The following is a 24,783-nucleotide window of genomic DNA, read 5'->3' on the forward strand; positions in this document are numbered from 1 at the left end:
AAACACAGCACTGGTTTCTACAAGGGCCAAGGAGCCAGCCTTCCACAAACTCAAGTTGAGTTGGAGGTGGTATGTAACACAACTTGTGCCTCACATGCAGCTGTGGCAGATGTTTAGATGCAGTCTGTTGTGTCCTATGTAGAAAGACACCAGGAACCAGGATGTATATTTAGGTCTTCTTTATTAAGTCTCCAGTTCAGGTTACATCTGTCTTGAGTCCAGCCAGCCTAGTGTGGTACCAGCCCCACCAGGAGCAGCCTGCCTAGCCGCTCAGCCCATCTCTAACTGCCAACATTCATCCCACTCAGACACCCAGGCATTCCACACATCACAGGCACACCAACATTCCAATGGCCAACTCACACTCTGGCTGAGCAGCTCGAGGCAGCAGGGCTAGAGTACATGTTATACAAGTAAGTAGGGTATAACACAGTCCATGATCATGAGGAACAGTCACATACCATACACCATGAGGACATATTGAAAGAATGTCTTTGACACTACAGACAGTAAAGAGGGAGCTGCTGGCCAGCACACCAAGACTCCTTCTTCCGCTCGAGCTCCCTCAAATCTTGACTAAGTTCCCTCAAGGAATGTTAGTCAGCATTCCCTTCCCAGGACTAGGGGTGGGCGGAATTTGCGTAATTGCATTAAGCATGGGCTGAAAATTTGTTCCGCTCGCGGAATTTGTGCATTTTTGGCAATGTTGCAGTCCGTGAATTGTGCGAAATTGTCAAAGAATTGGCAATTCGCAAGTTCGTGGATTTTTTTTTGCTTGGTCGTGCTTCAAAAATACAATCTCGCGTGCGCGCTGTTGACTTACCGTGATTCTGAGTTCGCCGAGTTGTTTTCCTCCCAGTTTTTCGTGCGCTGCGCCATTTTGGATCTGGCTGCGTGATCGCGCAAGACTTTTCGACCGCGAGTAGGTCATGGAGTCCCGCCATTTTGCACTGCGAGACTTTCAGAACGCGAATGCGTCATAAGGGCCCGCGATCACGCATCGCAAGAGTAAACAATAGCGAATACGTAGATGCGACGGGCAGCTGACATCCGGCGGGAGATTTGAACAGCTCGCTTTCCCGAAGTCGCAAAAAATTGCAAATCTGCACAAGAAATCTATCGCAGGCAGCATAAACCTTCTGAAAATGATGATTTGGATCAGAATAATTCCTCAGATTGACATTTGGCTGCACTTTTTTGTGCAAGGAGTCTATTTTTGGGAGGGTGGGAGGAAGGAAGTGCCCCAGAGTCTCCAACTTCCTGTTCCTGTCCAGCAGGCTCCTTCCAGTGCTTTGTCCATGTCCTGGTCACTTTTCATTTGGATCTGGTGGTGGAAGGATTACTCTCTGTGGCTGCTGCTGGATATTTGTATTTGAGGACTTTTTGTTTGGATCACTTTTGGATTTGAGATTTAACAAGTAAGTTGGTGTTGTTTGTTTGGGGCATTGCAGTTGCTGCAACTACAATTTATAAACTTTTTCACAACTTTAAAAAAAATATATTGTGGTTAGCAACAGTATCCAGTAGGCCAAGGGTTAGTCATGGGTGCATGATACAACTGTTTTTGTGAGTTTTTTTGAACTTAAATATCATTTACGGCATGGATGGCATGAAATTGAATAGCTCACTGTTATATGTGGAAGTTTTTTTTAATTTTGTGGTGCGTGTTAAAGCCACACTAGCCAGTAGGCCCAGGGGTAGTCAGTGGTGCATGGACCAAATCTTTCTGTGGCGTCTCTTGAATTTAAACATCATTTAAGGCATGGATGTCATTGGATTGGGGTGATTTTTGTGTGTATTTCGATTTTTTGGGTGTTGTTGGGGTCTGGTCCAGGGCCTGGCCATGTGGGTGGGGGCCATTTTGATGCCTGGTCCAGGGCCTGGCCATGTGGGTGGGGGTCTAGGGGCCATTTTGAAGCCAGGCAGTGTGCTTTGTGCAGTAGGCCTGCACCCAGTCTGCCTTGCTTTCATCCATTATGCCCAGGGGTACTCAGTGGTGCATGGACCAAGTCTTTCTGTGGGGTCTCTTGAATTAAAACATAATTTAGGGCATGGATGGCATTGGATTGGGGTGATTTCTGTGTGTATTTCGATTTTTTGGGTGTTGTTGGGGCCTGGTCCAGGGCCTGGTCATGTGGGTGGAGCCATTTTGAGGCCTGGTCCAGGGCCTGACCATGTGGATGGGGGTCTAGGGGCCATTTCGAAGCCAGGCAGTGTGCTTTGTGCCATAGGCCTGCACCCAGTCTGCCTTGCTTTCATCCATTATGCACAGGGGTACTCAGTGGTGCATGGATCAAGTCTTTCTGTGGGGTCTCTTGAATGAAAACATCATTTAGGGCATGGATGGGATTGGATTGGGGTGATTTTGTGTGTATTTTGATTTTTTGGGTGTTGTTGGGGCCTGGTCCAGGGCCTGGCCATGTGGGTGGGGGCCATTTTGACGACTGGTCCAGGGCCTGGCCATGTGGGTGGGGTTCTAGGGGCCATTTTGAAGCCAGGCAGTGTGCTTTGTGCAGTAGGCCTGCACCCAGTCTGCCTTGCTTTCATCCATTATGCCCAGGGGTACTCAGTGGTGCATGGACCAAGTCTTTCTGTGGGGTCTCTTGAATTAAAACATAATTTAGGGCATGGATGGCATTGGATTGGGGTGATTTCTGTGTGTATTTCGATTTTTTGGGTGTTGTTGGGGCCTGGTCCAGGGCCTGGTCATGTGGGTGGGGCCATTTTGAGGCCTGGTCCAGGGCCTGACCATGTGGATGGGGGTCTAGGGGCCATTTCGAAGCCAGGCAGTGTGCTTTGTGCCATAGGCCTGCACCCAGTCTGCCTTGCTTTCATCCATTATGCACAGGGGTACTCAGTGGTGCATGGACCAAGTCTTTCTGTGGGGTTTCTTGAATTAAAGCATAATTTAGGGCATGGATGGCATTGGATTGGGGTGATTTTTGTGTGTATTTTGATTTTTTGGGTGTTGTTGGGGCCTGGTCCAGGGCCTGGCCATGTGGGTGAGGGCCATTTTGAGGCCTGGTCCAGGGCCTGACCATGTGGATGGGGGTCTAGGGGCCATTTTTCGAAGCCAGGCAGTGTGCTTTGTACCATAGGCCTGCACCCAGTCTGCCTTGCTTTCATCCATTATGCACAGGGGTACTCAGTGGTGCATGGACCAAGTCTTTCTGTGGGGTCTCTTGAATTAAAGCATAATTTAGGGCATGGATGGCATTGGATTGGGGTGATTTTTGTGTGTATTTTGATTTTTTGGGTGTTGTTGGGGCCTGGTCCAGGGCCTGGCCATGTGGGTGGGGGCCATTTTGAGGCCTGGTCCACTCCAGGGCCTGGCCATGTGGGTGGGGGTCTAGGGGCCATTTTTAAGCCAGGCAGTGTGCTTTGTGCCATAGGCCTTCACCCAGTCTGCCTTGCTTTCATCCATTATGCCCAGGGGTTCTCAGTGGTGCATGGACCAATACTTTCTTTGCGGTCTCTTGAATTTAAAGAAACATCATTTAGAGCATGGATGGCATTGGATTGAGGTGATTTTTGTGTGTATTTCGATTTTTTGGGTGTTGTTGGGGCCTGGTCCAGGGCCTGGCCATGTGGGTGGGGGAGATATTGAAGCCAGGCAGTTTTTGCCATAGGCCGGCAAGCTTGCGGGCCAGTAGGCCTAGGGTTATGAATGGGTGCAAGAAACAACTCTCTCTGTGTGGTCTTTCTTCTATTAATTTAAGATTTAAACATCCATTTTTGATTAGAATTGCAATTTTTATTTTGGGTCTTTCTGTTTTCGGGTGTGTTGAGTTAATAATAATAAATGCCTAGTTGCAATAGTATTAATTTGAAGCACGACATATGCAACATATATTTAACTGATTTTCCTCTGGCTTCTTTGCTTTTAGGTGCACAAAGACTGAGAACAAGGAATCATCCTCATCATCATCACTTGTTGTAGTGCTAGGAAGAAGTCCTTCTGCGGGTGTGCACACCGTCACGTGACGTCACGTGTGGTGGCCACAGACAACCCTGCAACTCGTGCAACTGCGTCCTGCTGTTCTGACATCTGAAGAAGATGGGCCCAAAGAAAGGTGGATTTAGCTCCTCTACCAAGAAAGGTGCCAGTGCCACTGCCAGTAAGAAGGAGCAGAAGAAGCAAGTGGCGCCACTTACCAAGGAGACTGGTGTGCCGACCGACACTTTCTTGGGGAAAAAAAAAAACTACGCCTGCAGCACCGGTGTCCACCGGGGACCAAGCTGGGAACAGCACCTCCGCTTCATTGGTCTCAGTGCCACCACGCCAAGTTAGGCCCAAGCCCATGAGTGCCGCAGAGGCAGCCACTTTAATTACTCTTTCACCATCGACCAGTGATGTTGGCGTTGACTCATCGCAAAGTAGCATCCAATCAACGCAGGGTGTAACTCATCTGACGAGTGTTCAACCACAGCCGCAAAGACAACCACAGGTGCAACAAGGAGAGGCGCAAGGAGAGGCACAAGGAGAGGCGCAGGGAGAGGTGCAAGGAGAGGGGCAAGGAGAGGCGCAAGGAGAGGCACAAGGAGAGGCGCATGGAGAGGCACAAGGAGAGGCACAAGGAGAGGCACAACTGCCCACAATACTTGTTCCTCCAGAAGTAGGGGCACATCAGGAAATCGATATTCATGCGGAGGTATCGGCCGAGCAAGCCACTCCTGATGATCCATTGTCTTCCAGATCCCCAGCAAGGGAAAGGTTAAGGAGGGCTAGTACAACTTCTTCTTCAAGTACCCTTCCTTCTGATGATCTAGATCTTGATTGGCACCCACCAGAGGGAGGCACGCCATGAGCCAACAAATCTAGGTAAAAGGAAGGTTCCCGATAGGCTTTTAATTATGGGTGATGACGAAGAAGAAGTAGAAGTGGTGTATTCTGCTGCTGATGAACAGTCTGATGATGACGACCCAGTCATCACAGTTGTCACTCCAGCCCCAGTAGGCATGCAGCAGACAGACATTTTTACCCTATCCCGAAATGCTGCTGTGCAGGATGTGGGCGGCGTGGCACTGTTACCACCACCAACAAAGGCAACTACTACACCAACACGACCTACAGCTTCCATATTTTCTCTTCAGAAGGGCCGGCAGGGACATCCATGCAGCTCGACCTCCATTACCCCAAGTAGTGGTGCTGTAAGTGCACAACAAAGTCAAATTCCACCACGCCCATCCTCCACTTCATCTGGCATTGAAAGTGACACCTCCACCACCACCACCAGAAATCTCAACTCCCCAGTTTGGGACTTCTTTAGTATTAGCAAAAAGGTGGGAAACCAAGTTATTTGTTCGATTTGTAAACAAGTAGTTAGTCGGGGTAAGCTTGGTACCAACTATGGTACCGGAGGCCAGAGAGGTCATCTCCAAAAACACCACAGCATCCAGTGGGAGGCGCATCCGGAAAGCCAAAAGTAGAAATCCGAATGTAGTCATTGATATTACATCTGATGACGAGGAGCTGATCGTGCAGGGGGGGGGGGTGAAGAAACGAGAGACATTTTTTCTGGTACACACAGTACCCCTGGCAGCAGCACTGCAGTGGTAGTGCCCACACCCTCTACCCCAGAAACATCTAGGTGGCACAGTAAGAGTCTGGCAGAGACACCAATGCGAAAAAGTACATCAATGAGCCTAACTGGGTTGAAGAAGTCTGGATCATCATCACATATGAAAACGGTCCAGAGCACCAATAAAAGCATGTTTTGGTCGGAGGCGCCATTCCAACGCAACCTCCCAACGGCAGGTCAGTATAAAGCAATGCTGGCTAAAATGTTAGCGCTGGACCTTCTCCCTTTTTCTTTCGTGGAAGGGGTGGGTTTTCTAGAGTTTGTGGCAACAGTCTGCCCTAAATGAAAGGTTCCTAGCCGGTCCTTTTTTGCCAGAGTTGCGGTTCCAGCACTACATCAAGATGTGCTGGACGTGATTGGGGCAGCTTTGCTGAAGAGTGCTGTTCACACTATCCACCTGACAACAGACATGTGGACCAGTTGCCAAGCCGTTGATTACATGTGCATCACTGCACACTGGGTCTCTTTTGCGGGGGTTAGAGAGAAGATTGCTGCAGGTGTTGACAGTGTCACACATTTTCAAGCTACTCGGAAACATGCTACAGTAACCATGTTTGCCATGGAGAAATCTCATACTGCAGTAAACATTTTGAAGGAGTTTAACACTAAGGTCTTTCAATGGCTGCTGCCAAGAAAGCGCATGATTTGTTATGTTTCCACGGATAATGGCAGTAATATAGTTAAGGCCATGTCTGATGGTGGCTATTTCAGAGTGCCGTGTTTGGCGCACAGCATTATCATTATTGTTCAAGATTTTTTGAAAAAAGAAAACACAGTTAGCAAGTTACACTGACGCCCCGCCAACTTTTTGGGGAGGAGGAGGTGGCCGCCCTGGTCTTTGTTATCCAACGTCACCTCCCCTTGACTTTGGCAGCAGGCGGCAGGCCCGGCTCCGGCTACCAGCGCATTGAAGAGCGTCTCCGGCGGTGGGCGAAGGTGCGCCGTGCAGTCTTCCGCTGCTCCGGTATCCGGCGTACCCACCATCAGCTGTCCCACCGCTGGGCCGACATTTTGGACCGGGAGCAGGACCTGTTGGACCTGCTTGGTGTGGAGGTTGTGGGTCTTGGTGAGTGGCTACCCCAAAAATAAAGTGTGTATATATATATATATATATGTATATATATATATATATAGTTATATACATATATATATATATATATATATATATATATATATATATATATATATATATATATATATATATATATATATATATATATATATATATATATATAGTTGTATAAATATTGTTATTGTATCTTTGTAAATATTGGCTGAATAAGTAACGCGATGACTGTTGCCCCTAGTTACATTTGCGATGTATTCCGGTATATCTACTGTCATTGTATGACAGTGTTCTTCTTCTTCACTGGCTCTTGCGTGTTGTTTCAACTTGGCGCTAGCTGTTGCTGTTTATTGATGTGAGATTTTCTTTATTGTTGAGAACTGAAGTTAGTTAATGCTATTAATAGAGTCTTGTCCTTCCTTTGTCCGTCAGTGAAATAGCGGTGGATGGATAATTGTACGTTGTTTGCATATTGTAGCATTTTTTTCACGGCCTTCTCTTCTGCATGAATCGAATCCTTTTCTTGCAAAGAATGCTAACGTTACTTTGTTCTTCTTACCTCAGCCAGGGCCGGCTCTAGGGGACATGTGCAAGCTGTGCAACTGCACAGGGGCACCAAACTTCAGGGGCCACCGCACCAATAGATATCCTTAATTTAATAATACTCTAAGGATGGATACATATTTGCGTTGCGGCCCCTGGCATGGATTTGTTGCCTCCGGCTCTGTTCCACTGTAGCAGTGTTTTTTGCAATGATGTCTATGTTTCACAGCACTCAATGTTTTTCTCTTTGTTTATTATTTTAATTTTTACATGAACCACAGAACCCAGGGGCAAGCAGAATACAGGGACCGAGTCGGCGGGTGAACCACCAGTTACACAGAGCTCCTCTACTGAGGATCCTGCTGCTGTCCCCAGTAAGTCCAACAGTGCTTGTTTTTTCCTCTGTAATGTGTCTGCAGTGCTTTGGCAATTGACAGCAACCAAGTATGCATCCAGAATGATGTTTGTCTAGTATTTTTGTAAACGTTAGTATACCACTACTAGTCTTGTGGGTATTCTTCTATCTCCTATGGAGTTATATACATATTACACAACTATGTAACTATGCACACGAAAATTGGATGTTGTTGGTACTGATAGGCAGGTTGGACCTTACTTACACCTCAGTCACAGAACTCAGAGGAACGCACAATTCACTGAACGTCAGCCTATATGGCCTGAGTCATTGGTCAATTATTCAATTCACACTCCTGAACCCCAATACCAAGATGCCGAATGCTTTTAGGACACAAACCGTTACCTAAGAAACCCCCTTTTGCTCACTCACTCGTGTGAGTCTCTAAGACAACAGACACTGAAAATAAACTTCAGAGTCAAAGTGGTCATTCAAAAGCTTTATTTTGTTAGAAGTAAGTAAGTAACATCAATGTTTTTAAGTTGTTCCGTCAAATACGTTGAAGGGCCCACCAGAAAAAATCCAGAGTTAAAACAGGCATAATAAAGTAATCAACATTTGTACAGCTACTAGTGCACAATAGGGAAATGTGGCAACTATCGGAGACCTCTCACCAACGTATACTGGTCAGATATTCCTCTTTTTTTGTAAGCTATGGAAATGTCCGCTTCGTAGAAGGCAATCTTCTCACCTGCCGAAAAATAATGACAAAAGTGGTGCACGTTAGACAGTATGAAATACATTTTTGCCAGTTTTATGCAGCCATGCTAAAAAGAAGTTGTAACCTGTAAGCAAACTCTATTCCACAATCCACATAGAAAACTTAAATACGGGCCCTTTTACTTTCCCACCTCTTCAGGTGTATGCATTGAACAATGATGTGTTGCCCCAGAGCGTCTTCTCGTACTGCGCAACAAGCTGCGAGTTAACATGCGCAAAACTGGATACATTGATGTACAAAGGTTACATAGTTCACTTCCAATTTCCAAGGACTAGAGTAGCAGGACAGATGAGATGAGCTTGGGTACCATACCATAACAATGAATGCTAATATGTGTAGTGACTCTGCTGTACTATGCAATGTGGACTCATACTGATTACGTACGTTGTACTTAACTGTTTTGAAGAACTCCATTCTTGGTGAACAAGTATCCATCCATCTAAAACAAGTATCCAGCATCCATCTAAAAAGGTGTACTTATTTTTATAGGTGCAGAACCCTTACCATCGACCAGTGCCGACGGGGACAGCGGCGCAGCTTCAGCGATCCCGGCGGGGACAGGAGGAACAGAGGCACCTACACCAGCAGCAGTGGGGGGGAGCCAACAGCGGCGGGCGATGGTAAGTTACATTCAATAGTGATCTGCATTACTTGGTGGGAGGGGAAAACTTTCTCACTGTACTCTACTGGAAAATATATGATGTTACCTTTACTTGTCATTAGCATGCTAAGCATTACCACTACAGTAATGCAAGTGGCTGATAGCAGTCGGATGCATGGGTTGTTGTTAAAGCATGTAAAGGGGAAAACACAGCTGCCAGCGTGGTTGGGAGACACACCCAATACCGGTGGTTAGTGGATAGTCTCAGCAGCAGCGGTGTTTTGGGCAAACCCAAAGGCAAGGGAAGGAGGGGACGACTGGGTGCATGGGTCGTTGCTGGTGAAACACAAACCAAATAAGGTTTGTTGCGTGGTATAAAGTATTATAGTCTTTACTAGACATGTGCTACTAGCTGCCCCCTGTTAATTAATGTTACTTTGAGAGTGTTCCCGCCTTCCCGGAATCAGAGTATATAATACAAAAGGAGATATGAAAAAGACAGGTGTTCGTTCTAATGTGTGTGACCGTTGAAGTACACCCATGCTAATAGGGCAGGCATAATGCCGTGCCAAAAAGTCCAAAAAATTAATAGAGGCTGTAGAATGTTCAAGATAGACGCAACACAATTTCTGGTACTCAGCTTGCTTGCTAGTGCTACTGTGCCGCCCACTATGTGTTGAATCAATGTTGTGTTCTTGATTTGCGGGGAGTTTGGATTACAACAATTCTGTTTCTTTCTTTATAGTTACTCCTTCCCAAAAACCAACAAGGAAGGAGTTGGCAGTCCGGGCCCGGCAGCGGAAACTGCAGGCAATTGTAGAGGCCTACCGCCGGCTGGTGGATCAGGCCGAGGAGGAGGAGGAGGAGGCGGCGGCAGCAGCTGCTGCCTCTTCCAATGCCCCGGGCCCCAAGCCTGCAGGACTACGTCGCCGTGGTCAGGCAGCCGCCCGCCGCCGCATTGTTACATCTTCGGCGGCCCCCCCACAACAACAACAACATGCATGCAAGTGTAGGTGCCGTGATTTCAAAGCAAAGATTCTCCGCCGGGTAGCGAAGTTGGAGGAGGAGCGGAAGAAGCTGGAGGACGGTCTAGAGGAGCGTGTGAAGATAATGGTGGACAAACACCTGAAAGCCCGCCGGCTTTGAAATGGACCCTGTTTTTTGCCCCTTTTTTAATCCTTTTGTTGGTGGGTGGGATGTGGGAGTTGGGGTGTACATTTGGGTTGAAATTTGCTTGGGGTTAGGGGAGGGTAGGGACAGCTCTGGGTCAGGGGGTTACATTTGTTATATATTTTATTTTTCTATTATCATTATGAAAATATAAAAATAAAACAAAGATATTTTCACAAGAAAACATTTGAAGTTCATTTGTGTTTGTTGGGGGGGTGGAGGGGGGACTGTTTCACCAAATAATGTACGTTGTGCAACATGAACATGAACTACGAACGATAAATTAAGTACTGACTGCACCTGTAGTAGTAGGGTCACAAGTGCATAAATAATTTATATTATTAAATAACATGGGAAAATTGCCCATCACGTGAGTCTGAAGTTACTACTAGTATACTTTAATTCCATGCACATTTGCTCAGAGTCGGCTAAACAATCCTATGCAATGCATTGCATCATTCCTTTAATATACCTGTCCTAGTTGTCAGGGAAGAGGAGCTCGTCCTCAAACTCTGTGCGTTCAGACAGAAGTAGGTCATGTAACCCAGTAGTGAGGACGTCTTCTTCACACTCGCTTTCTTCATCCGGCGGTGATTCACGTACTTGATAGTCTGGTGGTATGAAGCGTTGATTCATTTTTATCATTGTCAGCCGCTCCACGCTTTTGGGGGAGAGACTAGTCCTTTTCGATGTGACAATGGCACCAGCAGCACTGAAAACCCGCTCAGAGGAGACACTGGCTACAGGACAAGCCAGATACTTTATCGCCAGCCTGCTCAGCACTGGCCACTGTCTCCTTCTTTCATACCAATAGACCAATGGGCTTTGCTCCATGAACACCTCTGTTGTGTCATCCAGATAGGCCTGAACCATCCGCTCAATGTTCATTGGTGCTCGGCTTTGCTGGTCCTCTTTTCCCTTTGCAACAGCAACGGACTTACCCATCCCTTTCTGTAGAAAAAAAGCAGTTATGCTTTTGGTTGGGTCTGCTGAATCAGATCGTGTAGGTGCTGCTTTTGGTACTGTTGGTGCCTGCTGGAAAGCAGACGCACTGCTCTCACGCTGTGAAGAACTTGCGTCAGGAGTACTTGGACTGGCCTGGGCTGGCAGTGGCAGGCCTTTAAGTAACAGCCGTTCAGTTTCTAACTCATTAGCTTCCGCAGCTATGGAAGTTTTGTACTTGTCAACATCCTCATCTGAAAATGGAATTACTTCGTTACTGCTGACAAATAATTTGTACCGTGGATCCAAGATTGTTGCAGTTATGTAATGTTCACCTGACACAATATTGTTGAGCCTTACATTTTCACACAAGCGGTTGACTAAGCCCTTGGCTAAGGTATATGCATCAACTTTTTGTTCGTCACCTTCGTATGTTTGACAGACCTCCTTCACCTGTTGCTCAAGCATGTACAACAATGGGATGGCTTGGCCCATAGTACAGTCCTCCCTGCTAACTGCACGTGTGAAGACCTCAAAGGGTTGTAGCATCTCTGTGATGCATTTAATGAGGTCCCACTGCCACATCTCAATGGTCAGGGCTTTAAGATTAACAGTAGGATCCCCTAATCTTCTTGACATGACATAAGCATTCAGTGGGATGTACTGCTCAAAGAGACGCTCAAGCATGAAATAAGTTGAGTTCCAACGTGTTGGGACCTCCTGGATCAGTGCTTTGACTGGCAACCTATGCTCTTGCTGAATGACCCGTAGCAGCTTCCGTCCTTTGAAAGAATGGTTAAAGTGCGTGCATATTCTTCTGCAGATGGCCATTATGTTGCTGACTTTGGCTTCATTTTTCAGAAAGTCTTGCACGACTAAGTTTATGCAGTGTGCCAAACAGGGTACCCTGAAATAATGTCCTTCTCTCATTGCCTTCACTACATTACTGCCATTGTCGGTGGAAACAAAACCAATCTTAAGGCCTCTTGGTTTCAGCCATTCAAAGACCTTGTCGTTAAAGTCAGACAAAATGTTTTCAGCAGTATGACTTTTGTCCATACCAAACATGGCTATAGTTGCATGTCTGCGCGTATCATTAAAAATTCCAGCAACGTCACGGAGGCCTGAAGTTAACTTGTCTTTAACACCTGCAAAAGAGATCCAGTGTGCGGTGATGCACATGAAATCTGTAGCATCGCAACTGCTCCACATGTCTGTTGTCAGGTGGATACAATGGACAACACTCTGTTGTAAGGCTTTCCCAATCAATTCCAGCACATCGTGGTGTAGTGCTGGAACAGCCACTCGGGCAAAATAGTAGCGACTGGGAACGTTCCATTTTGGGCAGAGGGTTGCCACTAATTCCAGAAATCCAACAGCCTCAACAAATGAAAATGGGAGAAGGTCCAGTGCTAACATTTTCGCAAGTTTGGCATTGTATAAACGTGCTACTGGGTGGTTCCGCTCGTACTTTCCCTCCTGCCTTAACATGCTAGGAATGGTAAGCTGCTTTGCATGTCTTTGAGTTGTGCTAGACGGACCACCTTGCATCGCAGACTTTGCACTCCTTGGTGTTTCCAGCTGACTCTGGTGCCACTGAGAAGTTGCAGATGCGGAGGATGTGGACTTTTCCACTCCAGTGCTGGCGACAGGGGTCCATTGTGTACCACTCCTAGATAGAAGGTCATCGTCTCCCTCTTCTTCTACCTCCTGGTCAACCATGAGTGGACCTTGTACCACTGTATCCCCACCAACACGAGTGCTAACATTTTTTAAGCTTGCAAGGTGGTTCTCCCACCTGATCACGTGTGTTTTTTTCAAATGGGTCGTTTGGCCTCCAGTCCCATAGTTTGTACCAAGCTTACCACGACTAACATTGACATGACAAATGGTGCATACAGCAATGTTCTCCTGAACTGGGTGAACCGTAAAGAAGTCCCACACTGGGGAGGTAAACTTTTGTCTCCTGCCATAGGAAGAGGAGGACCCACTGCCAATGCCGGATGGACTGGAGGATTGTGGAATTTCACTATGGGACAGCTCAGTCCTAGTACTGCCACTACCTCCTTCTGTTGAAGTGGCGCTTCTGCTGGATGTCGGATGCTGCCGGGCCTTCGCTGTTGAAAAAATTGGAGCTGGTGTTACTGTGGGTGTTGAGTGTGTAGGAGTTATGCGTGGTACCTGCTCATCAGTCATTGCAGCATTTCTGGATAGGGTGAAAATGTTGGTCTCTACATCCTCTGCACCAGGAATAACGCTTGTGATGATGACAGTGTCAGACCCGTCTTTATCACCAGCAGTATCCTGCTCACCTACATCGACCTCCATAAGTTCAAGCCTGCCTGGAAACTTCCTTTTTCCTAGCATGGTCTTCTTGGGATGTCTCTCCTTTGAATGCGCAGATAGTTGTGGCTGCCAATCCGTATCAAGGTCATCGGAAGGGATGCTTTGCGAAGAACTCGATGCACTAACCCTCCTTTCCCTTGGTGAATTCAAAGGAAATAGATCACCTACAGAAGTGGCTTCCTCTTCTTCTTGCTCGGAAGGAGGCTCTACTTCCTGAACTGCCCCGACTTCGGGAGGAACAACTACTACTATTTGGTGCGGAGATGGTGGTTGTTGTTCTTGATGAAGTACTATTGCGGGCTGGGGTTTTTCAACAACAACTGTTGCGGGCGGTGGTTGTGGTTGTTCAACAACTGTTGCGGGAAGTGGTTGTGGTTGTGGGTGAACAACTCCTATTGCGGGCGGTGGTTGTGGTTGTTGAACATCTACTGCTGGCGGTGGTTGTTGAGCACTTCCATCTTGCGTGGATTGTGTACTACTTTGAGACAGCGATAAGTTTAGTTCTGGCTCAGTATCACTGCTCGCAAGCAGAAGGCTGGCTACCTCTTCGACCCTCATCATGTGCTTGGCCCTGGGATGCTGGCTTGCCCCCACTAATGCAGATGTGCTGGTCCCAGCTTGCACCCCAGACCCCGCTGCTGCAGGCGTACCTTTTGGGGTGCCAAAAAAGGTTTTGGGGTCCATACCAGACTTAAGTGACACTTCCTTCTGCTGTTCCTTCTTCGCAGCAACTTTCTTTGTGGTGGAGGACCTGGTAGCTTTCTTAGGGCCCATCTTCTTCTGATGTCAGTCAGCTCACAGCAGCACAAATTGCAGAGATGTCTGGTCAGATGAGTCACACACCACACGTGGCGTACAACTGAAGGACGTCCGTCTGGCAGTAGAACGAGCGATGGATGAAAAAACAACCAGCACCTCCTCAGTCTTTTTTGTGCACCTACAAGTAAAGAAGGCAGAACAACATCAGTCAAACAAGCAGTAAGGCAACATGAACAATTGAAAGACACACAGGTCAATGTATAAAAGACAAAACAGAAGACTAATAATACCAGTCCAGCAGCACCACAGCTCAAAGGCCACATGAAGTCCAGAAAGAACCAATAAAGTCAAGCAGGCCTATAGATACCAATATGGACAGAAAAACGAGGATGCCTGCTGCACATGACAGGTTAATGTGCAAGGAATAAATAGCCCATGGCTAAGACAGAGGTTGTAAACCTAACACTGCAAAAACACATACAAAGAAACCCCTGCCCAGGCTCCCAAAACAACAACCAAATGACAAATTCTGTTTTTTTGGGTGCACAAGAAAGACCTGCAACATTTTTGAGAAACTTTTATGCAACTCGGGACATATTGTCCGCGAGAATGCTAAATCGGCATGTTCGGCAGCGCGAACGGAATAAAAAGTCGTGTTCGCGTTCCCGAGCAAGTACATTGAGTGCGCGAACAAGACAAAAAATGTAAGTTCACGTGCTCACACTGTGCGAAGTTACCAAAACTACCCAAGCTGTATTCCGAGGGTTACCTAATGGCAGAAATTGACAGAGTATTTAAAGTTTAAACACACCCAAAACCAGAAATACCCCACACATAAAAATAAGATTTTCTATATCAATCCAAGACATCCATGATTTTCACATTAAGGGTACACCACAAAAACAGTTGATTAACTTTCATGACCCTACTATGAGTAGTACCTATGGCCTACTGCCAGAGTAGGCCACAAGGTTGGAGGCCTATGCCTATGGCAAAAGCACAAAGGAAGGACACACAAAATGGCCGCCGACATAGGGCCTGGCCACCAACAACAACATGGCAAAATCACAAAGGATGTATACACAAAATGGCCTCCACCACATGGCCTGGCCACCAACAACAACATGGCAAAATAAATCACAAAGGAAGCATACACAAAATGGCCGCCACCACATGGCCTGGCCACCAACAACAACATGGCAAAATCACAAAGGATGTATACACAAAATGGCCTCCACCACATGGCCTGGCCACCAACAACAACATGGCAAAATAAATCACAAAGGAAGCATACACAAAAAGATCACCACCATAGGGCCTGGCCACCAACAACAACATGGACAACTTTACAAAATGGCCTCCACCACATGGCCTGGCCACCAACAACAACATGGCAAAATAAATCACAAAGGAAGCATACACAAAATGGCCGCCACCACATGGCCTGGCCACCAACAACAACATGGCAAAATCACAAAGGATGTATACACAAAATGGCCTCCACCACATGGCCTGGCCACCAACAACAACATGGCAAAATAAATCACAAAGGAAGCATACACAAAAAGATCACCACCATAGGGCCTGGCCACCAATAACAACATGGACAACTTTACAAAATGGCCTCCACCACATGGCCTGGCCACCAACAACAACATGGCAAAATAAATCACAAAGGAAGCATACCCAAAATGGCCGCCACCACATGGCCTGGCCACCAACAACAACATGACAAGAAAGAGAAGACAGACAATAATGCCTATGGCAAAGGGACAATGCTTTGCTTCAGAAAATGGACACACCACACCACCGCCCAAATTGGTCACCCCACCCCAAAAAAAAAAAAAAAATTACATAGAAGACAGAAAATGGAAGTGGTCCATGCTCCAAAAAGAGAAAACTACAACCAAAATGACAACATAACATAAATGAGGACTTTTTAGGTGCACAAGAAACACCTGCAACATTTTTGAGAAACTTTTATGCAACTCGGGACATATTGTCCGCGAGAATGCTAAATCGGCATGTTCGGCAGCGCGAATGGAATAAAAAGTCGTGTTCGCGTTCCCGAGCAAGTACATTGAGTGCGCGAACAAGACAAAAAATGTAAGTTCACGTGCTCACACTGTGCGAAGTTACCAAAACTACCCAAGCTGTATTCCTAGGGTTACCTAATGGCAGAAATTGACAGAGTATTTAAAGTTTAAACACACCCAAAACCAGAAATACCCCACACATAAAAATAAGATTTTCTATATCAATCCAAGCCATCCATGATTTTCACATTAAGGGTACACCACAAAAACAGTTGATTAACTTTCATGACCCTATGAGTAGTACCTATGGCCTACTGCCAGAGTAGGCCACAAGGTTGGAGGCCTATGGCAAGAGCAAAGTGGCTGGAAACATTAAATGGCCGCCAACACATGGCCAGGCCAACCACAGAAAGTTAATACAATGAACTCATGCATGCCTACACACTAACTACATGGGGTACTAGGGTCAGATATTGGCTTAAAAATTTGAAACATTTTAAATTCCACAAAATGCAATGTTAGAAAAAAATTACAATTTGGGACCTCATGAAAGTACAGGCCTCCATCAATAATTTCATTCCAGGATTGAATACTGTAGTTAAAAAAAAAATCAAATCAAACAAGCACAAGTCTACATCACTCATACATTACACAAACTTACTTGAAAAAGAGAATTCCAATTCAAAAAGTCCTCATTAAATCCAAGGTAAATCAGTAATGCAGCCAACACAGACAGAAAGTGATCCTTCCAGCTCAAAATCCAAAGGAAAGTGAGCACCACATGGACAAAGCACTGGGAGGAGCCTGGTGGACAGGAACAGGAAGTTGTAAACTCAAGAGCCCTTCCTCCTTACTCTGCAAAACAAGAGTAGAAACAAAAAGAGGGGTCCTTCCCCCCTAAAAATAAAGCCAAAGGTACAACTTTAAGGTTTTTTGCTTTTTTTTCCTAACCAAAATGGTAATTTATTATGGTTTTAACATGCTCGCGAGTTATTCTGTGCAAGAATGCAGTTTCTGCGTGTTCGGCAACTCGATCTTACCAAAAAGCATCCTCGCGCATCCTTATGACGCTATCTCGCATCAAAATGACGTTATCGCGTTCGCACAGTCGCACGCGAAGGTAAGCCATTGCCGCGCACGCGATAATGTTATTCAGCGCGCGAGAACTACGCTACGCACCGGATCGCGGAGTTATCGACAGCTACGCGTTCTCCGCGGAACGCGGAGCTGCCGAAACTCCGCAAGCTCCGCGAACGGAGCGTAGTTCTTCGCCCAGGGTTATTACTGACCACCTGCCGAAGAATCTGCACACATTTCAGCCACTCTTTTAAGGCCCGGAAGCAGCTGAGGAAACTTCAACATGACCGTAGAGTGCCAGTCAGAGAACTCATCCAGGAGGTGGTAACACGTTGGAACTCAACCTTCTACATGCTTGAGCGTCTGTCTGAGCAGTGCTTGGTAATCAATGAGTATGTCTTTGCACTGGGTTCTTCTATGAAATACATGAGGCTAGAGTTGGAGGAATGGGACCTAGTTAAAAGATTGACAGACATGCTTCGTCCTTTTGAGGTCTTCACACGTGAAGTCAGCAGGGAGGACTGTACTTTGGGCAAAGCTATCCCATTGTTGCGCATGCTAGAGCACCAACTGAAGGCGGTGTCTTCAACGTTAAAAGATAATACTGACAAGCAAGACGCATATCCGTTGGTGGAGAGCTTATTAACCCGCCTAGTTGACAATGAAAGGCTTAAAAAAATACATACAGAACAACATTACATTTGTGCCACTATTCTGGATCCACGGTACAAAAAGGCACTGGCCAGCAAAGCATTCATTCCTTTTACTGAAGCAGATGTTTCAAAGAACAAACATTGGCTAGCTCTGTCAGCCACTCGGTTCGAAAAAGAACGGTAGGAAATTGAAGGAACCGGCAGAAGTACTACTGCATCAGCAGGCCATCCGGCATCAAGGTCCACTTCTGTGGCCGAAGGCAGTCACTTTCCCTCACAGCCGTTACCTACACCGGCAACGGTATCATCATCCTCACCTGCACCAGACCAAGACATAATATTGTCGGAAGCGGATTGGATAACTCATCAAGGATTTGCTCGTTCCAGTGCTGATGCAAAGGCCACAGATGGTATGCAAAGTGGAGCAGCCCTGGATGACCTTGAGTGGATGGTGCAGGCCTATCTGGATGACCCAACAGAGGTCTACATTGATCACAACCCATTGCTGTATTGGTTTGGGAAAAGGGGTCAATGGCCACTGATCACCAAGCTGGCTCTAAATTATTTATCTTACCCACTCGCAAGCGTGTCTTCTGAACGTGTTTTCAGTGCTGCTGGTGCCATTGTAACTTCACAAAGGACCCGCCTCTCGCCCAAAAATGTGGAGAGGTTAACAACTGACAAGATGTAATGTAATGTAATGTAATTGCCCATTTATATCGCGCAACAATCGCTCCAAGATGAATCAGCACTTCATACCACCAGATCACAAAATACGTGAATCCACGCAGGAAGAAGAGGACTCCAACTTAGGTGACGGAAGTTCTTCTCTGTTAGCTGACCTACTCCTGTCTCAATTCACAGAGTTTGAGGACGAGCGCTACTTCTCTGACACCTAGGCCTGAACCTGACTTCCTTTTTTTTTCCTCCTGACTCCTTATTCACTTTTACTCCTGTGTGTCTTTCTTTGTTTTGCAACTTTTACCACAACAAAACTCTAATCACAACAAATCCATCAGCAGCACTGTCTTCATCTTATTTACTTATTGAAGGTGCTGCTGTCTGCAATCCTGAAGTTCACAACTCAGTATTGCTCCTCTATCCTCCTCCTCCAGACTCCCCTTATCCATTTCCCTCAAGGCAGATGGCTGGATTACATAGAATGAAGAAACTGTCGCTTCATAGACGAGTCCCCTCAAAAGAAGTGGGACTGGAATTACTGACTATATGCTGATTGCTGACAGTTACTTTTGAAATTGACAGTGACACGAAAGGCTGCCCTGTTGGCCTTCACTTTAAGAACAACAACATACGGACAAAAAGTGCAAGAGGTAATGAATAATGAGATGGCATGCAGTGGACAGCACTGGCTGTCTGGCTCTGATGAAAGCCATTGGTGTTTGTTTGTTGTGCATGAAATGAATCATATGTCTTCTGGTATTATTTAATCTTTTACACACTAAATGTAACTCAAGTCTACTCTGTTTTTTTTACCTTGTTTAATTCAAATTGTACTTCTACTGCAGGGGCCACTACGTTGCATTTTTTTAATATGCAAAATGTCCTTGGACTCACTGTGTGTGTAGACTGCGACAGCATGAACAACATTGAGTTTGCCAATATACCATGATGATGATGAGTCTTGATGATCAAACTTACATAATATCTTCTTTCTTTACAGTCACTCACTGGGATGGATGGATCATCATCGTCGGTTTACGGAAGAAATATGTCTATTTCGTGAGTGGCAAACAGGTAAACCAGTCAACAACAACTACAGCAGTTCATGTAAAATTGTGGCTATGTGGCTTGCTGCATGCAATTAGATATGCTTTGTCTGTCTGTGTCAAAGAGGTATGCTCCATCAGGTTGCTTCACTCAGTGGTGCCTGCCTTGACCGTCTGCATGGCCCTGGCCTGCTGTGTGCTAATTACTATCCTTGAAAAGGAGACTCAGAGTACGCACTTTAGAAATGATGCTTGTATGTAATACTGTCGCCTCTGAAACTGAAAGTGTTATTTTTGCACTACACACCGTACCTTATATTTTTTTCTCCGTGGTGTTTTTTAACATCACTTCCTGTTTTTCCATCAACAATTTCAGGCCGGCTTTTACCCTGTGCTAATGGAAAAACGATTAACTCAGGCTTACCGTTAGCGATCCGCAGTTCCGCGTCCGCCAGGCAGGCAGTGGACAGTGTGTCTGTCTGGTCACCAAGACTGATCGACGGAGCGTCAGATGGAATGGAGGAGTACCGCGAATAAGAGGAATGGCTGGATGCATAAAACTTCCCAAATTGAACAGGACAAATACAACATACAGTTACAGTATCCTCTTCACTTCTCCTTATCTTTTAAATAATGTTATTGTTGTGAACTTCTATGAGTGTGACTCTGTGCGTTTGTTTGCTCTCTGCTTCAAATTCATCCCTTCAGCTATTTGATAAGTTTCTTTGCTATTTCTAAAATTAATTTAATGTACTAAAAAGTGTTTATTCTCTCTGAGGGCAGATAGGCAAGTGAAATTGCGTAATTACTACAGCCCTGTACTGTCAAATAATGTTTCTTCATAGTTAGTAAGTTGTAGTAAGTACTACTTTTCAGTAACCTAACCATCCATTTAGCAAACAACTTCATGCATGCAGTAGTGCACTTCCTTTATGTCCCTTAAAAGATTTATGGATATCTTCGTATCCAAAGATTTGTTTTTCTTCATTTGTTGTTTGTGTTTTGTTTTCCGCACTCTCCACAAAACTTTCCCAAAAACCCCATTCCCATCCCATTTTTAAACACTAACCCTCTTCCCCCGGGCTGTGTGGTTTTCATTGAGGTGTGACTAAATGACAACAATAATTCCACACACTTGCTGGGAAGGATAAGGTCAAAGCAACAGAAAATCAATTTCAAGGATGGTGCAGGAATCCGAGGATATATTCTTACTGTGTACTGTACTATCTATCGTACTGTTCTAATGCTACGCTCAGGCCACTCAATGTTTCATTTCCTTTTTTTCAAATGCTGCTACAGCTAGTGTGAACCACTACTACTACCACCACCACAACAATGACATTTCATCTGTCCAGGATTCCATAGCCAACCTTAATCGCCATTTGCCATGCTCCCAGCCCTGTGCCTAGCCCAATTCTCAAACAAGATAAGCATTTTGGGGGAGGAAGAATAATGGAGTAGGAGGAGAGGAGAGACTGACGGTAGTACTAGTAAAGTAGTCGGACAATTAAATTCACTAACTCTGTCAGTGGCACTTTGTACAAATTTGGGCGATTAGACAATTTGAATCGACCAGCCAGTTAAGTTTCAGGAAAACAAACATACAGTTAACCACCCCCGCCTCCCCCACAAAACAGTAAAAAAACGTGTTTGCTATGTTTAAGTAGATAAATAAATAAATATTGGAGCCCTAACAAAAATAAACTATCCCACAAGAAGACTCAACCCAACTCACCCCCTCCCTAACCCCAACCAATGTCCATGAATCAAATCAGTCCCCAAAAGTCCAAAAACCCTAACCCCCAATTCCCGCCCCCCCCCAAAAGTCTTTAAAAAAGGGGTAAGGGACAGTCTCACCTCTACTTCCGCCGGCGGTGTCCTTTGGCCAGGTGGTCACGATGCTCTCTGCGGAGGTCCTTGAGCAGGGTTTTCAGCCTCGCCACCTCCTGCTCAAGGTTGGACACTAAAGGGGTGGAGACGAGCCTTGCACCTGCTGTGGGGGGCAGCTGATTTTTTTTGCTGCTTGGCGGTGGCTGGTGGCTGGTGTCTGCGGGACCACGGCTCCGTACCGCTGAAGGCTTGCGCTGACCGGATGACCCAGGGTGGGTGGAGGAGGATGCAGCTGTCATGGATGTTGATGTCGACTGCGACTGCATGTCCTCCTCCTCATGGGCCACCAGCCGCTGATATTCGGTGACAATTGCCTTCAGCTTCCGTTGCCGGGCCCGTCTAGCCAACTCTTTCCTTGTTAGTTTGGAAGGAGCATCTATATGAAGAAAGAAAAACATACTGTAACCAATGCTCTTTAAGATTAACACAAAATAATTCAGCAGAAAGTTGTGTCATAGTAGCACTAGCAACTTGCAAGCACAGTACATAACATTTGTGGCACATATCTATCTAACCTCCCACTTCATTGCCCTCTGCTCTAACATTAGTGGGAGTTTCAGGAATTCTACTAGCACTATATGGACTCACTACATTAGACTCAGACAGTACACCAGTCTTCTTCTTCTCTCTTGTTTACCGAAATTAGTACGTAAACTTGTGGAAGCCGGCATAATGTCAGTGCAGTCAACTTGCACCCGAAAAAAACTGACGCAAACCATGATGACACAGACTTACGTTACTGTTACCAGTCCAGTGCCTGCAGGTGGTGAAGCTCTTACTATTCTATTACGGGTGGCACTGGCCATACTCTGTTACAAGGGCTACTGCTTAATTAATTTAACTTTCGCCCTGCCCTGCCCCTGACTACTACAAAAGGAAAATGAAAGAGATAATATGATCATCTATCCCTTCACAGGATATTTGCTTACATATGGGATGACATTTATGTGCTTTGTTTTTGATTGAGTGAACACCGATAGGCCACACATGAATGACAGAGTTGTAAAAAAGTTATTAACAGAGGTAGTGAGTGAGTGGTCACCGTAATCGCCGGATATATGCTGTGCTTGCAAACTAGTGTTACTAGTCATGGTAGTATTCTGAAAAATTACAACTTCTACTTTCCTCGGCTTTGCAACTCTGGCACGGACGTGCGGTGTTACGTGCTCTTCAAAGTAACACGCTTCATCCAGTGACCGTCTACTCTGTCTACATACACCTATGCTAACTATGAGGAAGATACCATCCAGGCAGGCAGGCATCCATCCAGTCAAAGTAAATGTCAATCATTCTTCTTAATGTCTGACTCTCAACTGGACAAACCTTACTTTTTCTCACCGAAAAACTACCTTTTGCTTTTTTTATGTAAAACGCCAGCCATGCATCCGTGCTTGACTTGCATTTGAACCAAAGGATATATTGCGCACACATACAGTTTCTGTTTCACCCACCCAGGCAGTCTTCTTTTCTTTCTCCTTCCACCCATCCTTGCTTCAGCCTTCAACCTCGGGCAGCATTCAAAAACAAGTATCATTCTTTGCCAGTCATTAGTTTTCACTCGCTCGTCCTTATTTACACCCTTCTGTCCCTTTTCGTTCATCCCATCCATCAAATTCATCTCAGATCTGACTTGGCTTCTCGATAAAACTTTCACAGCTGAGTTGAAGTCGAATTTAGAGGAGGCCATTGCTTACTCGTCAACTCCTGCGGCTATTGCTAATGAGAAGTCAAGGGTGACTGTCTTCTACCTGGTTGACAAAAACTTAGTTCTAAATTTGTAAGTCTTCTTAACAATAAAGTGTACTTGTACTGTACAACATATGCAGAGAGCCCACTCTGTGATCTCAATAAGTAAGGAATATAATAGCTTACCAATGCCCGCCACTACTGTGGCATCCCCCACAGCAGTTTCTGCTGGCTGTGGCACCGCATCTGACCTCGGAGTGCCTACCTCCGCGCTGGCTCCGTCACTGGTGGTTGGCTGTGCCGATGGTGTTACGCCTAGAAAAAACATTTAATATTTTTAGATACCATATACACCACTCCCTATTTTGTCTATGAATGAAAAAAAGTTACTAGTACTACATAAACAAATTTAATAATTTGTGACTCTCTGGTCTAAACTAAAAATTTCCCTTTCTTCAGGGAAGGGTGTTTTTTATTTATGCTTAGCCATAACATGTGATGCTACACTTTTTGACACAACTGATGAATGCTTGCTTTTTAACATGCACCATTCTTCTCATAACAGACAGATGCTTCCCTTCTACGAACATGAGCAAGATCATCATAATTTCTTAGTCGGAGTCGTCAACGATTCATCCCTGCCAAGACTTTAAGTTCCAACCAGGTGCGGGCTCTCCCACAATTAATGTGTGAAATCATCCCCTTTTCAGTCATTCTCCATTTGTTATATGACATTGATTTTAATAAATGTTTTTATATAATGCACAATTAAAATTTTTACAGAGTACACACAGAGCTACTTGTTTCACTTTTAATAAAGCTTTAAAACTTACATAGACTCTGTGGTTGTTGGTCATGAGTAAGTGAGCGAAAGGGTTTGCAATTTGCAAGCATGAGTCCGTGACTCTGAGAGGTCGGGACTCTGACTCCATAGTCTTATGTTCTCTGGGTTGTATAATCATGGGGGATCGTCGCTGCATTCGGGAGCAAAATAATTACTCTCTGACACACTAGCTAGTCACTAAGGAGATTGGGGGTTCAACTTCTGGTATGACTGAGGTATGTGGAAAGTCTAACTGCGCCTATTACAATTTATATCCAATGCCCTGTTTCTTGTCCATGGTTTTGTATGTGCAGAATAGTCCCCGCAACAGTAGTAGTATGTCCTCCTATCCAATCAAAAAGTAAAGTAGTATCTTTTTCTTAGTGGCCATTGACATTTTATTGTTGGGAATTGTCAAAGCATAAACATTTAGAAGACTTTAATAGACATTATGGACAACCCAGACGACTGCACTCAGTGCCTAGAGCTATTGCTGAATAGGAGTTTTGTTTAACAGTACACCTTTTGCCAACTGTGCAAGCTTAGCTAGCTACACAGACAGACTAATAATAATCTAGTAGTAGCACTGAGAGTCATAGTAGCGGCAGGAGAAGAATTTAGAAACAGTCAACAGGAAGATCAAAGACGATTTAGGAAATAATAGAATTATGAGGATCGTTTGGAATAAATAGGTGCTTTAAAAGATAGGGAAGTATAATTAATAATATTAACAGGAAAACTTACTG

General features: G+C 45.4%; 1 protein-coding gene and 1 long non-coding RNA gene across 2 annotated transcripts; one reads left to right on the forward strand and one right to left on the reverse strand.

Annotated features, from left to right (window-relative positions):
- Window positions 1–7,480: 7,480 nt before the first annotated feature.
- LOC144821881 (uncharacterized) lies at window positions 7,481–10,073 on the forward strand. The gene is made up of 3 exons (XR_013608488.1): window positions 7,481–7,565; window positions 8,817–8,947; window positions 9,674–10,073. It is a non-coding gene; the product is annotated as an uncharacterized LOC144821881 (long non-coding RNA).
- Window positions 8,106–12,658, reverse strand: LOC144821880 (zinc finger BED domain-containing protein 4-like). The gene is made up of 2 exons (XM_078679037.1): window positions 10,571–12,658; window positions 8,106–8,297 (listed from the first exon to the last, which is right to left on the reverse strand). Exon 1 carries the CDS (start codon window positions 12,589–12,591, stop codon window positions 10,576–10,578), a length of 2,016 nt encoding a protein of 671 aa, XP_078535163.1. The 5' UTR covers window positions 12,592–12,658; the 3' UTR covers window positions 8,106–8,297; window positions 10,571–10,575.
- Window positions 12,659–24,783: the final 12,125 nt, after the last annotated feature.

Source organism: Lissotriton helveticus, chromosome 2_2, assembly GCF_964261635.1.
Source record: "Lissotriton helveticus chromosome 2_2, aLisHel1.1, whole genome shotgun sequence".
NCBI lineage: Eukaryota > Metazoa > Chordata > Amphibia > Caudata > Salamandridae > Lissotriton > Lissotriton helveticus.